The sequence below is a fragment of the Exophiala spinifera genome (assembly GCF_000836115.1).
Source record: "Exophiala spinifera strain CBS 89968 unplaced genomic scaffold supercont1.3, whole genome shotgun sequence".
NCBI classification, from domain to species: domain Eukaryota; kingdom Fungi; phylum Ascomycota; class Eurotiomycetes; order Chaetothyriales; family Herpotrichiellaceae; genus Exophiala; species Exophiala spinifera.
This window is the reverse complement of record NW_015622515.1, coordinates 2972976-2985523: the sequence shown is the minus strand read 5'-3', so window position 1 is coordinate 2985523 and position 12548 is coordinate 2972976. Positions and strand designations below refer to the sequence as shown.

Here is a 12548-nt window from a genome sequence, read left to right as displayed (position 1 = left end):
GACGGTGTATGTTCATGGGTGGAATATTTGGAGCTTGTTCGAGATGGTTCATATTTTTGAGCTTAGCATCGATGGGTAGTATTTGTGACCACAGGTCTGTACTTGTGCCTGATGGGGTAAGGTTGCGAGTGACCAGGCCAGGGGATCCATCCGCCCATCCCCAGAAATGCTTGTCATTCGTGGAGACATTGGTGTGAGAGGGTCGCATAGACCCAAATCCGGGGAAGCGCCACACACGGCTGGCATGATCAGTTCGAAGCCGAGGTCGACACGGACGAATCTCCCAAAGCAGGAAGGCTGTGGATATGGACGACACCAGTGTCGAACGGATGTTCAGATGATCCGTACAGCCAACGATTGATCCAATCACATCTTTTCTGACATCAAATGCTACCACGTCTGCCTCGGGTCGGATGGCATCACAACTGACATGTGATGCGGTCTTAAGCTGTCCTCGTACCTGAAGCTGTCGATGCAACATATGAGGTGCCTTGCATGGACAAAGGCCCATCTGAGCAAGCTCGAAAATCCTTGTTCTCATCGAGAAAGAATCGGGATCGCGAGAATTACGATTACCGTCACGCTCCTTGCAACTGCTGACCGACCGCAAGCAAGTCCCACAGCTTGCCCTTTCTGCGGATCAAGTCATAGTAGGGGCCTTCTTCGACCGCACTTCCGTTCTCCAAGACCACCACCTGGTCGGCAAAGGTCATCATTTCCATGGCATGGGTGATCACTATCGCCGTCATTGTGCCTTGCCTTTCTCGGATTAGACGTATAATGCTCGTTCTGATAGTGTCAGCGCTTTCGCGATCCAAGGCACTTGTCGCTTCGTCCAGGATCAGGATCTTGGGATCGCGGACTAATGCTCTAGCAATCACTATTCGTTGGGCCTGGCCTCCCGAAAGACCCTGCCGACCTTCACCGATAATAGTTGCGTAGCCTTGCGGTAGAGATTGAATGAATTCGTGGATTCCAGCGGATCCGGCCGCAGATTCAATGCATCTTGCTGATGCCAGGCTAGAGCCAGGTTCGAGCCCATAAATTATGTTTTCACGAACTGTAGCTGGAAGGAGAAATGGTGTCTGTGGTACAACGGCAATCAGTGATCGAAGAGTTGCCATCTCCAAGGTTCGTATATCAAACCCGAACAACGTCAACGCGACTGGCTCCCGCACATCGGGTGCGAGTGCTGTCTCTACAGTGACTGATTTATTTGCTGCGGGAGGATATAAGCCCAGTATCAAGGACGTAATTGTGGATTTCCCAGATCCCGAAGATCCAACTACTGCGGTACATTTTCCACTGGGGATGGTCAGGTTCAACCGCCGGAGAGCAGGGGTCTCCAGGCGGGTAGGGTAAAAGAAGGTCTGGTTTGTGAAACTGACTGCCACTCCAAGTTTATCCGACTTAGTCTTGTCCAGTTTTAACATTCCAGCATTCTCGTGGGAATGGACTGCCATTCTGGCGAGTTCGATGAGTCGAGTGGCGTGTTCCGTAGCTGAGCTGACACGTGGAACGTAAGCCATGACGGCGCTCGCGCTGGCGGTACTGAATAAGAGAAGGGAAAATACTGTCAGAATGTCCATTGCTGGCCATTCTCTGCTTTTGGCCAGATGTACACCATACCAAAAAAGCATTGGCGTGAAGAGGGTAATGACTGCTTCTGACAGACCATAGCAGGCCCCGGTGTAGATTGCGCGACGTACGCCAATGTCAAATGCTGCCTCTAGGGTTCGGGAATACTTCTCATGAAAGAAAGACTCAAGCGTCAAAGCCCTGACTGTCTTGATGTCGGAGAAAGTCTCGATGAAGACATCCAGAAGTCTTTCTACTGCTGAGTTCATTCGTGCGGACCACCGGAAGGATATCACGTCCAGAAGTTTCACAACCGCATAGATGACTGGCATACCTGCGAGGCTCACAAGAGCCATCTTCCAACATGTGACCAAAGACCATGAAAGTCCTACAGTCATCATGACCATGACGACAAGGACCTGAGGAGCAAAATGGTCCACAAGAACCCTGACCCCTTCAGCATTCCGGTCAAGTGAGGACACTAGAATCGAAGGATTGTTGGTCTCTTTGTCAAACCAACCCTTTGGCTGCTGCAAGATGCGTTTTACTGCCGCCCTTCGAAGCGTATCAACCCATGTCTGACTTACCGTGCCCAAGAGGTACTGCATAGAAGCACACGCAAGGCCGTCAATTACTGCCACTCCAATTATGGCAAGTGAATAGATCAGCACTTTTGTGTGATAGCCAGAATACATGCTGAATGTGCCGAACAGCTGTATGATGGCGTATGCGAATGCCGGTGGAGATCCCGCATGGATGAGAGCTGCCATGAAACCTAGAATAAGCTTGACCCGAGTGGTCGCATTCAGAAATGGCCACACCCTCTGCAGGATTTTGAGTGTTGAGTCTCGAGCAGGCTTTTCACCATCAATAGTTTTCGAGCCAATCACACTATTATCTTCTGATGTAGTGTTTGGGAGTTCAATTGCAGAAGTTCCGACTGCTAACGTGTCATTGCAGGGCGGATTGGCTGCAGAATAGTCAGATAGATTTGTAATGCAGTCACCTGCAACCACGTTCGGGAGACCAGTAACTTTGTCGACAGTGACTGGTACTATTTCTGCAGAATACATGGCTCGAGCACGGCTTAGGGACTGCCGCTTCAGTTTCTGAAATGCTGGATCAGTGCGTAAAGTTAACACCGTCGAGAAACTGCCTCTGCTGTGGTCTGACTGGCGGACTACCCTTCGTATGCCTAGATTTGATGAAGGTTGTTTCTGTGATGTTCGACGGATAGAATCCAACCCCCTGATGGAAATACTTGCCGTCGATCTCCCAGCCTTGCTTCGGTATAAATACGGCTGCGTGTGCTGACTAGACCCGTCCAGATGCAGCTTATGTTGTAAATCTCCAAGGGTGCTGAGACTTCCGCGATGGATGACTCGACCTGCATCCATCACGTATACTAGGTCTCCTTGACGTATCTGGGTCAAGTCATGGGTGACGATGATTGTTGTCCTACCCCTTCGCCAATGACGAATTGACTCCATCACAGCATTTCTGTTGTGGGTATCAAGGGCGCTTGTCGCTTCATCGAGGATTAAGACCGGGGTGTCCCGAAGTCTGGCACGAGCAATTGCAACACGCTGCCTCTGTCCGCCAGACAATGTGGAACCTCTAGATCCGATCATGGTCGCAAGACCGTGGGGAAGATTCGATATCATGCCATCCAGAGACGCCACCGACGAACATATCTCAACTTGGGAGAGCGTGACCCGGGAAGGGTCTTGGCTGCCAAGTGCAATGTTTGTGAATATTGTCTCGTTGAAAAGTACGCTCTGCTGCTGAACCAATGTAATGTTATTTCTGAGCCATGTTCTGTTCAGATCTGAAATATCAACGCCGTCAATGGTGACGGTGCCACTTCTGGCAAGATAGAAGCGCATGAGCAAATTGCCGACAGTACTTTTGCCGCAGCCACTTTTGCCCACAAGGAAAGTAATCTGCCCAGCAGGAAAACAGATGTCGCAATCTCGGAGCACCAATTCTGTGGGCCTGGAAGGATATGCGAAAGATACCTTTGTGGGGTCAGCACCTCTTCACCTTTTGGATCGTGTTGACCTACTCCGCGCATGGCAATCGCACCATCACAGAATCTTGGTGAACACCCGGCACTTTTCTCCTGCTGTAGTTTCCCATTTTTAATGTAGTGCAATATTGCCGCGAGAGACTGTGCTGATCTCCTACCTTCCAGAAGCAGGAAACTTTGAGGAAGAATGTCCTCGAATGCTTTGGCGGCAAGCAGGCATGACCAAAATGTTGTGACCACTTCGCCAGGGCTGATTGTTCCGGCATGAACTTGTGTTCCCCCATACCAAAGACCTAGACACTTGTCAGATGCCTTAAGCCAAGACGAAAATTGCGTCGAGCATACTAGCCTTGAACAAAAATGATTGTAGTTGCAAATCGGACGAAGCCACTTTGCAACCCTTTGAAGATGCATAATGTGTGGGAATTCCTAGCAGCTTCTTCAATTGCCATGACGTATTTGCGCCTTTCATGAACTTCAGCGTTGAAGCACTTGACCATCACAATGTTCGAAATGAAGTGATTCGCAGCCTTCATCGCTTGATCCAGACTGGTGTTCTGACGATCAATGTACTTTTGCCCTCGACGAGATATCAAGGAAACCCCGACCAGAATGACTGGTAAGGTGGATAGTACCACCAAGGTCAACTTCCAGTTCGTACCCAACGCAAGGCCAAGCGACGACAAAGCCTGGACAAGTGCCAGAATCGAAAGACCCAATGGTTGTGAATTCGCAAGGTGCATTTCTTGGATTTGCCTATGAGAGTCAGGGTGAGCCCTCCAAACCAAAGAAAAGGTTCATACGAGTGCGTCCTCTCAAGCAGCGCTGCCATGCCGACAATTTGGCCATCGAACCATTCAATGTCCCGGTTCAACAATGCCTGAAAAACCACAAGGCGAGCAGACTTCGCTTGGAGCTCGCCGAAGCCAACCCAGCACACGAAAACGCCACCTTTCAAAAGAAGGGTACACAGCCCTATGGCGAGCAAGGCATATATGCTTCTTGAAGTGTTTCTAGTGAAGGTAGACTCATCAATGACGTTCGAAGCAAAATCTGAAAAGGCGTTGAAGAATCTGCCAAGATATATGGCCATAGCGGGTTGCAATAGGCCTGCTACCGCCGAAATGAGGATGCCGGCAATTAGAACTGGCAGATGAGAAGCTCTCAAGAAGGAAAAGATACCGCCCGGCTTCTCCTCCTCCTCGTCATCGTGTTGCCAAGGAGGAGGATGCTCGTTATGAGGTCCATCGTCACTCATATCGTGCGTACGAGGCGGCGGACGCTCAGTTAGGGCTCAACGAAACTGCAGGAAATCTACGACACCAGTAAAAACGCAAACCGAGGGGTTCTGAATCTGCATTGCATTTGGGCTTCGTAGTCTCGATTATCATTGCAAATGGCAGTATTTGCACGCCAAGGCCGACGGGGCTGCTTGATATTGTTCTTCAGGAATGCTGTCGCACCATTTAGAACTTCCGGCTGGTCCCAAATTCTCTCTCCTCGAAGACGTTGGCTCGTTTTGAGGGGCTTGGAATCCGTGTGATCTTGTTGAAGTCCTCCTTCGCCGAGGATTGAGAGGGAGGGGACATCTCTGCGACGCGACTGCGTCGTGATTGGCCATGCTATTTCATAACCATTTCTGTTGAAAGTGTTCTGAGACTCTCGCGGCAGCCTTCACGATTTGTTGCCTGCATCTTTCTGGGCACTCTCATATATCCAGTCGTTGAGTCCAGCTCGGTTTCTTGCAATCTCAATGGCGTAGAATTGCATTCGGACGGCAAAGATGGTCTCCTTTTCTCCGTACTCTGTCTTGGGGCTTTTTCTTAACATGGTGCCGAAGTTGAAGTCGTCAATCTTGTTGTCGCCCTTCTCATAGGCCATAGCAAACTTGCGCCACCTCTCTTTACCCTCTTTGCTCTTCATCTTATCCTCGTCGATCTCCTCAGCTGGATCAAACTCGGGGAATTCACTTTTGAAATGCTCCAAAATCTGGTCATCAAGCCGCGTGAGCCGGAGTTTTGAACCAGGAATCTTCTCCAATAGACTCCAGTACACCGTCATTTGTTGAACAGCCTTGACGGCGAATTGCTTCTCCATGTCCTCATAATTTGGGGCATTTTCGGCATCAATGTAGTTATTGAGCGCCATCTTGATGGGATATTCTGACCCTGATCGCTGCGCAGTCCTGACTGTACCGAACGCTGAGTAGATTTGACAATGTGGTAGAGAATGTGTCCTTTTGACAAAGCTGATGCAATGTAAAGAATTCGCCTCAGTCTAAGATTAATGATATTCGAAGTTACGACGAAGTTCCGGAAAATTCATCGGGCCTCAAGAAGTGGCTTGGCCGCGTCACGTGGACATGAATCGTGTATGTCCTTTCTGACCGTGGCACAGCACCATTAACCAGAAATGACCCAATAGGCGTCAACTTCCCCTAAAACGAACCCCTCATAGGGCGCCATTTTAACTAGAATGAACCCTCTTAACTATTATTTTTCACCCTGCTCGTTCTCCCCTCCACAGTCCTTGCCTAGTCACTATCTGTCTCAGTCTTAACTGTCTCTTCACTGGCTCTCTATAGCTTGCTTCTCTCTCAAACATGCTAGATATTTGTTGATAGTCTGATATCTCAAGCGGATAACGAGAAATAGTGGTTGCAAGGCCGTTTGGCGAGGTATGCTTAGCATCAAAATCGCTGCAATCGCTGCAATATCAAGGTTGTACAGAGCACGGTAATCTAGAGTCTAAAGAATAAGAAATATAGCGCTTCAATGGGAATCCTCACAAGAGAAGAGACAGATAGACAAATAAGTTATGACAATATGAGTATTGAGATTGGGGCCGTCGTGATTAGAGAGATTAAGCCTTAGGAAGGTTCTTAAAATTTGGGTGCCAGTCTGTTCTTCAGGCCAGCTTACAGTAGGGACAGTAAAATCATGCCCGAACAATAGAGGTTACCCGAATGGGTGCGTGTTAACGAGTCGGGGTTGCCTTTTAGCCCTTACCCGAAAGCCTCCGGCTCCAGGCGAATCATACTGCACCTGATTCGCAGTCTCGACACCGACGCCGTGAATAAATCCTCACATGCGCGCGACACAATCTGCATACAGCACATGTGAAAAGAGACAGCGAGAGGCTGCCGAACTCGCGCCTGGGATCAGGACACACTCCGTCTTCCGTACTGTGCTCTTACACGTTGCTCCCACCGTCTCCACCACCAAGGACTCCCTCACCCTGCGTTTACTGAACCTCTTCCTCGTTACCCCAACCATTCAGTCATGATCGCAACAGTTGAGCTCATTTTCTACGCGCCTCTTTGATACCTGACCTGAATCAGCTGTGCTCTTCCAGGCTACATCGACCACAGAGCAAGGCGAGTCGAGCTTAGAGACAGAAAGAGTATCGCCCACTGCTCGTTACACAAGTCCTACTCCAAAACTGCACCTGCGCTCTCGTCGCCAGCAAAGTCGACCTCAGCCCGCCATGGAGATGCCACAAGTCTACCGTCCTATACCCCGAAGAACGTTTGAAATCCCTTCAACCTCGACGGACTCGTCAATGCCCCCGTCTCCAGCTAGTGAGGGCGTGAACGGCGAGCTTCCCTCTGGGTCAAAGTCCGATTCCACACCCGGCCGGACTCGATCTATCCTCAATCTCACCTCTTCCACGCTGCTAGGCATTTACTCACCCATATCGGATGGGAACAGGGAGGACCTATCAACACCGTGGGGCACAGGAGCTCAAACACCCAGCAAGAGACAGAGCATTGATGACAGTCTTCATCGAAAACCCGAAGTGACTTGGCAACAAGATGGCAGTGGCCCTCGTCTAAAACCAAAACCGAAACGAAGAGGCTTTCCGGCCCTCGTTCTTCAGACAGCGTTACTATTCACGTTCGGCCTCGGGTATGGCTCCATTGTCACACATCTACATAAGACCCGACGTATCACACCGGTGCCTGTACCAGACGTCGAGCAACATTCAGTGTGGTACCTGATTTCCTGGGGTATCTTTGGCATACTACTGGGAAACGCGCTGCCGTTACTGGACGCAGTTTGGGAGGGCTCTGGTGCCCACGGTACAACCAAAAATCAGGGCACCTCGAATACGAAATCAGCTACTGTTGGCTCGGACGAAACAGATGCTTCGGACGGTGGGCTTGGGCCAATGTGGTATTCTGCTGTAAGAAGCATCGGGGTCTTCGTAGGTATTGCCTTTGCAGTAGTAAGCTTACCCACACCTCCAATCGCTAATCTCGACTGACTACAACACAGAGACGTCTCCCGTGGCAATCCACCTTGCAAGTAGCGTTGACTTTGGCTCTTGCCAACCCTTTCCTGTGGTACTTGCTTGACCGATCACTGCCCGGGTTTGCTTTTTCCGCGATTGTTAGCGTTGCTGGCACTCTGGTTCTATTGCTGGTTGATCCAAATTTTGTCCCCGTCCCCGCGATCCACCAGCAGGTGGTGTCTGACCAATTCGGCGTATATACTTGGTTGGCGAGCATCTTGTTCTGTACAAGCATCTGCTTTGGAGCGATCGGCAGAAGGTTACAACTGTAAAGAGCGCAGACTGCGTAGCGAGGTTGCGGTCCACATCTCCTACGAATGGATAGGAGGGCTTAAAAGGCAGGATTAACTCCTCCCCTCTCAGGATGCTCTAGATATGCCTTGTAGAGAATGCCAGGCCACGAGGCTGGAGGTGCTTTCTTCGGATTCCGCACAGCCTGTGCGACGACGGCATCGCCAAGTATCATCTCAATGTCAAGCCGTGGTAATTTGGACTCGATCTCCTCTGCAAATGATACGGCGCCCAACTCTTGTCGCGTTGGAGGCCGGAAATCTATTAGGACACCGAGTCTGACAAGCCTCGATAACGGAGCGATGCGTTCAGCTATTCCCGCAGACGTATGTAGCGCTACAGCTGTCCAGACCTCATGAGCATCTTGCTCGGAGTTGTGATGCTTCCGAAGGAGGTCCGCCGCGACGTCCGCACCCTCAACCTCGAAACGCTGTGGACCGTCGTGTAGATGGGACGCACCAAAATCGTGGCAGATGCATGCCACAAACAGAGCATCGGTGTCCGCCCACCAACTCTGCTCCTTTCGGGCCAACCAATTGGCAAACAGAAACACCCTCATGCTGTGGTGGATTATGGGCAGCGGCAGAGCAGTCATCATGAGATCGAATGCATCGGCACACATTGCGGATCCCCGGGGAACGTAGACTCGCAACGCATCTCGAACAGCTGGGTCAACAGTGTTTGAGGATGATCCGGTTTCACCAGCACCGGCTCTGGCGGATTCAAGACACATGGTTGGATGGCAAGTGCTTCAAGAGTGTGGCACATTCGTGTATACTGACGTTAACGGGGTGATGATGTTGGCGCCGTCGTTCAAAATCTTGTATGCGGCAGAGCTTCTGACCTTGTGCATGAACACCCTCTCAACGCGCTACGGATGATCACGTCGCGTTGTTCAGTTAAAGAATGCGGTCGTAAGATAGGTGCAGCTGATTCGTGTGAGACCCCTGAATCCTGGCAGGGATGGTCGAATTTGGCCCGTGATAGGCGTTCGCGACTGTGCATGACTAGGCGGATCCAGGAAAAGTGTGCACGGGTAAACACCACTAGAGGCACGGAGGCTATAAAAAAAATATACCACAACCTGAAAACTGGATCCAAGCGCCAGAGCGACTAGCATCATCCCTAACAGCGCCCTTGTCGCTTCACACCCTCTTCTGCCCTTGCAATATACCCCTCTGTTCATAAAGGCCTCCTGACTTCATTCGACGCCTCACTTTGCGAAGGTGCTTGATCCGGCGTCTTGTGCCACCCGGCTTGTTGCTACCCAACCAGTTCGCTATTTTACTCACGGCCCGCGAATACAAGCACACGCCCGCTCGAAAGAATCGCCAGTCACAAACAGCCACGAGATGGTCTCCTTCCAGTGTGAGGGATGCGGAGACACGCTGACCAAGAAGAAACTCGACGGCCACCGCAACCAATGTCGGGGGGCAATGTTTACGTGCATCGACTGCATGACGACTTTTCAAGGCACGAGTTATAGGGCGCATACGGTAGGCGACGGTTCAAACCATAACCTGTGAATGCAATGAACCTGTTCAATCTGACTGCGCCATAGTCGTGCATTTCCGAAGACCAAAAGTACCAGGGCGCATTGTACCGCGAAAAGCCCTCGAAAGCGGCCAAAAGAAAATCAGTGTCGATTGTCGAGCCCGACCAGAGCAAGGCGTTGGTCCCGCGCACAGCATACGTTGAAGACGCGCCCGATGTCGAGACCCCTCCCCATGTTCCTACCCCTCCACCAGCAGTGCCGGACTCAAATGGCGACAGCGTCTTCGACTACATGGTGGATAGCAGTACGGCAGGAACACCACAGATCAGCTTCGCGAGAGACAAGGGCGAAATGTCGATGAAAAGCAGCGCGCCCTCGATCTTCACCAACAGTCGGCCTTCGAGTCAGAATGGTCATAGAGACGAAGCGGGCCTTCACAGTCAAGAGTACGAGGAGCACGGATACACATGGGGAGCAGAGCCGGTCAAGCCGCGCGGAGCGTTGAACATGAACGGCAGTGCTCTGTCACTGGAATTCATGACTCCTGCCGCCAAACAAACAAAGACACGACTGGACAAGGATCGGCCTCGAGCACACAGCCGGACTGAGAGTGGCGAGAAGAAACGCAAGCGGGCAACAGACGACCAACACCACGACTTGGATCGAGATACTCTGGTCGTGGACACTTCCAGAACAGATACTCCTGGGATCGTGCACTCTGGACTCACGGGCGGTTTGAGTCGCATGATCACCGAGGACGAATATCCATTCCATCGAGAGTCAGATACGGTCGACAGGAGGTCAGCGGTGGAGAAGGACCGCCACAGTCGACGCGCTCACAAGCCGGAAGACCCCACGTCGCCCTTGAAGCGCACTCGACATACCAAAGAAGACACGAACGGCCTAGGTATCTCGATCAAAGGACGAGCTGTCAAGGCGCTCTCTATGGTCGGCGGTGCGCTGCTTCCCGGAAGCCAATTCGAGGCTCAACAAGCCAACACTCGTGTACGGCGAAGAGCAAGCTCTTCGGATCACGGTCAAAGCCTGACCCGAGTCCGTGAGGGAGAGAAGCGTGAGAGGAAGAAACACAAGGTTCATCGGCACAATGGCACAGCGTCCGCGAACATTCGCCACGAGCACCGATCTCGGCGCCGCGGGAACAGTGATGATTCGTCACCGAATGAAGCCACCACGAGGAAACTCAAGGCCATTGAGTATCGCAGACACGATGACTCAGCTTCAGACTCAGAGGACGGCGGCAGGCGGCGAGGCAGCGACAAAGCTATGGTCGTTTTTGGTGAAGAGCAGAGGATGAGGCATTCCTGTCAGGATTTCCTTGCCAATGCTCCGGGCTTGGAGTCGGACAAGGGCTACTCGATCCATAAGATGCTCAAACGGTGGCACAAACAGAACGATGTGAGGAGCGGATCCGCCAAAGCAGATGAGGAAAGTGAGTTGTGGAGGGCGTTACGCATCAAGAGAAACGAAAAGGGCGAGTATGTTCTCGTGTTCTGATGGGAATGCCGTTCATGAGGATGGAGGCCGTCAGTGACAGTGGCATTTGCTTTCAGTTGAAGGATTCTCTTCTTCTTCTCGGCTTTCGTGTTTTTTTTAGGTTTGATATACCATGAGCGTTTTGCACCGCGCTGGTTCCTTTGGACAATTGGATCTTCTATGGCCGTCAGCAGGCTTGTCAATGGGGCTAATACATGTACAAGTTAAACTTGGGACGGGCAGGTGTAGAACACATGGAAGTAATTGTCACGGAAGGATTGGCATCTCGACTGGGGACAGGCAGCATTTTCTACGGCACTTTTGCAATGGCGAGGTAGAACTATTTTTGAAGGTGCGTCCATTGATAGAATGGTTTCTTATGCTGTTGATACGGGACGCTTTATACAATGTTCAAACCTGTATTTATCCCGCTGCATCCCGAAAACCAAAGTACAGCACGGTACCCCAGTGGGATGGACGATGAGGTAGTCGAGATGCTGAGTTGTCGGCTAAGCTAACTTTTTTTTGCGGTGGGTGATGGACGCCAATTGGACTTTTGAAGGATGTCAATATGCATCGTTCAGGAGGCCTCGGGGTAAATGTCGTACTGATGCTCCGTAGAATCGACTGGAAACTCATTCAGCGTCGTCTGTCTGTACGCGTACGAGACCCGGAAATGAGAAACACGCAAGGTACTTCCTCCTGCTCAGTGGTCCCGTACTGTAAGAGGAAAGGAGCAAGGGTATCGAATCTGTACCTGGAAGCTGAAACAGCCCGCGAGCACGTTATCTGCGTCGGCGCTCGCGTGGGATAGAGGGACTATGGAAGAGCAAAAAGCAGCTGGCTGAAACAGATTGGCCCGGTGAGTGGACTGACTTATGCAGCGGCTGGAATTGTGGTGCCGTCTGACGCATGCAGACGGCGTCATCCTGGCGACTGACAGTGACAAGTCGACTTCAAAAGGTCAAACAATGGGGAATGAAAAACTCGATCTGCACAAACTGACACTTTGAACGCGGTCTTCAACGAGGACGCCTCATCTTGATTGAGCTCAGTGTCTCGGTTGAGTCGGCGAGAATATTTCAATGTTGAGAGGAAACATGCAGCCTACCTGAACTGGATGAATTATTGTCAGACATGCCTTATCTTAGATATGAATCTACGATGGGATATGTACGTACGGAGTAGTTGGGGCCCGGAGCTGGGAACAGTGGCTTGTGTGGCTTTTTGTTTGTGGAAAGCCCGAGAACTCTGGAGTGAGAAAAAGGTACAGGTATCCGTCAGGTTACCGGTAGGTACAGTACGTTTGAGGCGTACCAGGCTCGAGCTGAGCCTGCAAGGGGATCTACCGAGTCGGTACGGGAGGGA

General features: G+C 51.2%; 5 protein-coding genes across 5 annotated transcripts; 2 read left to right on the top strand and 3 right to left on the bottom strand.

Annotated features, from left to right (window-relative positions):
• Positions 1 to 578: 578 nt before the first annotated feature.
• Positions 579 to 4865, bottom strand: PV08_04825 (uncharacterized protein; the record flags this gene model as incomplete). Its single annotated transcript, XM_016379169.1, has 4 exons — positions 579 to 3596; positions 3644 to 3907; positions 3964 to 4363; positions 4411 to 4865. The coding sequence occupies 4 exons, from the start codon at positions 4863 to 4865 to the stop codon at positions 579 to 581; spliced, it is 4137 nt and encodes a 1378-aa protein (XP_016237846.1).
• A 416-nt stretch (positions 4866 to 5281) lies between these two features.
• Positions 5282 to 5755, bottom strand: PV08_04824 (uncharacterized protein; the record flags this gene model as incomplete). The annotated part of the gene is made up of 1 exon (XM_016379168.1): positions 5282 to 5755. The coding sequence occupies one exon, from the start codon at positions 5753 to 5755 to the stop codon at positions 5282 to 5284; it is 474 nt and encodes a 157-aa protein (XP_016237845.1).
• Positions 5756 to 7093: 1338 nt separating this feature from the next.
• Positions 7094 to 8172, top strand: PV08_04823 (uncharacterized protein; the record flags this gene model as incomplete). The annotated part of the gene is made up of 2 exons (XM_016379167.1): positions 7094 to 7834; positions 7885 to 8172. 2 exons carry the CDS (start codon positions 7094 to 7096, stop codon positions 8170 to 8172), a joined length of 1029 nt encoding a protein of 342 aa, XP_016237844.1.
• Positions 8173 to 8231: 59 nt separating this feature from the next.
• PV08_04822 (uncharacterized protein) lies at positions 8232 to 8924 on the bottom strand (the record flags this gene model as incomplete). Its single annotated transcript, XM_016379166.1, has 1 exon — positions 8232 to 8924. The coding sequence occupies one exon, from the start codon at positions 8922 to 8924 to the stop codon at positions 8232 to 8234; it is 693 nt and encodes a 230-aa protein (XP_016237843.1).
• A 619-nt stretch (positions 8925 to 9543) lies between these two features.
• Positions 9544 to 11201, top strand: PV08_04821 (uncharacterized protein; the record flags this gene model as incomplete). Its single annotated transcript, XM_016379165.1, has 2 exons — positions 9544 to 9687; positions 9753 to 11201. 2 exons carry the CDS (start codon positions 9544 to 9546, stop codon positions 11199 to 11201), a joined length of 1593 nt encoding a protein of 530 aa, XP_016237842.1.
• Between the last annotated feature and the right edge of the window lie 1347 nt (positions 11202 to 12548).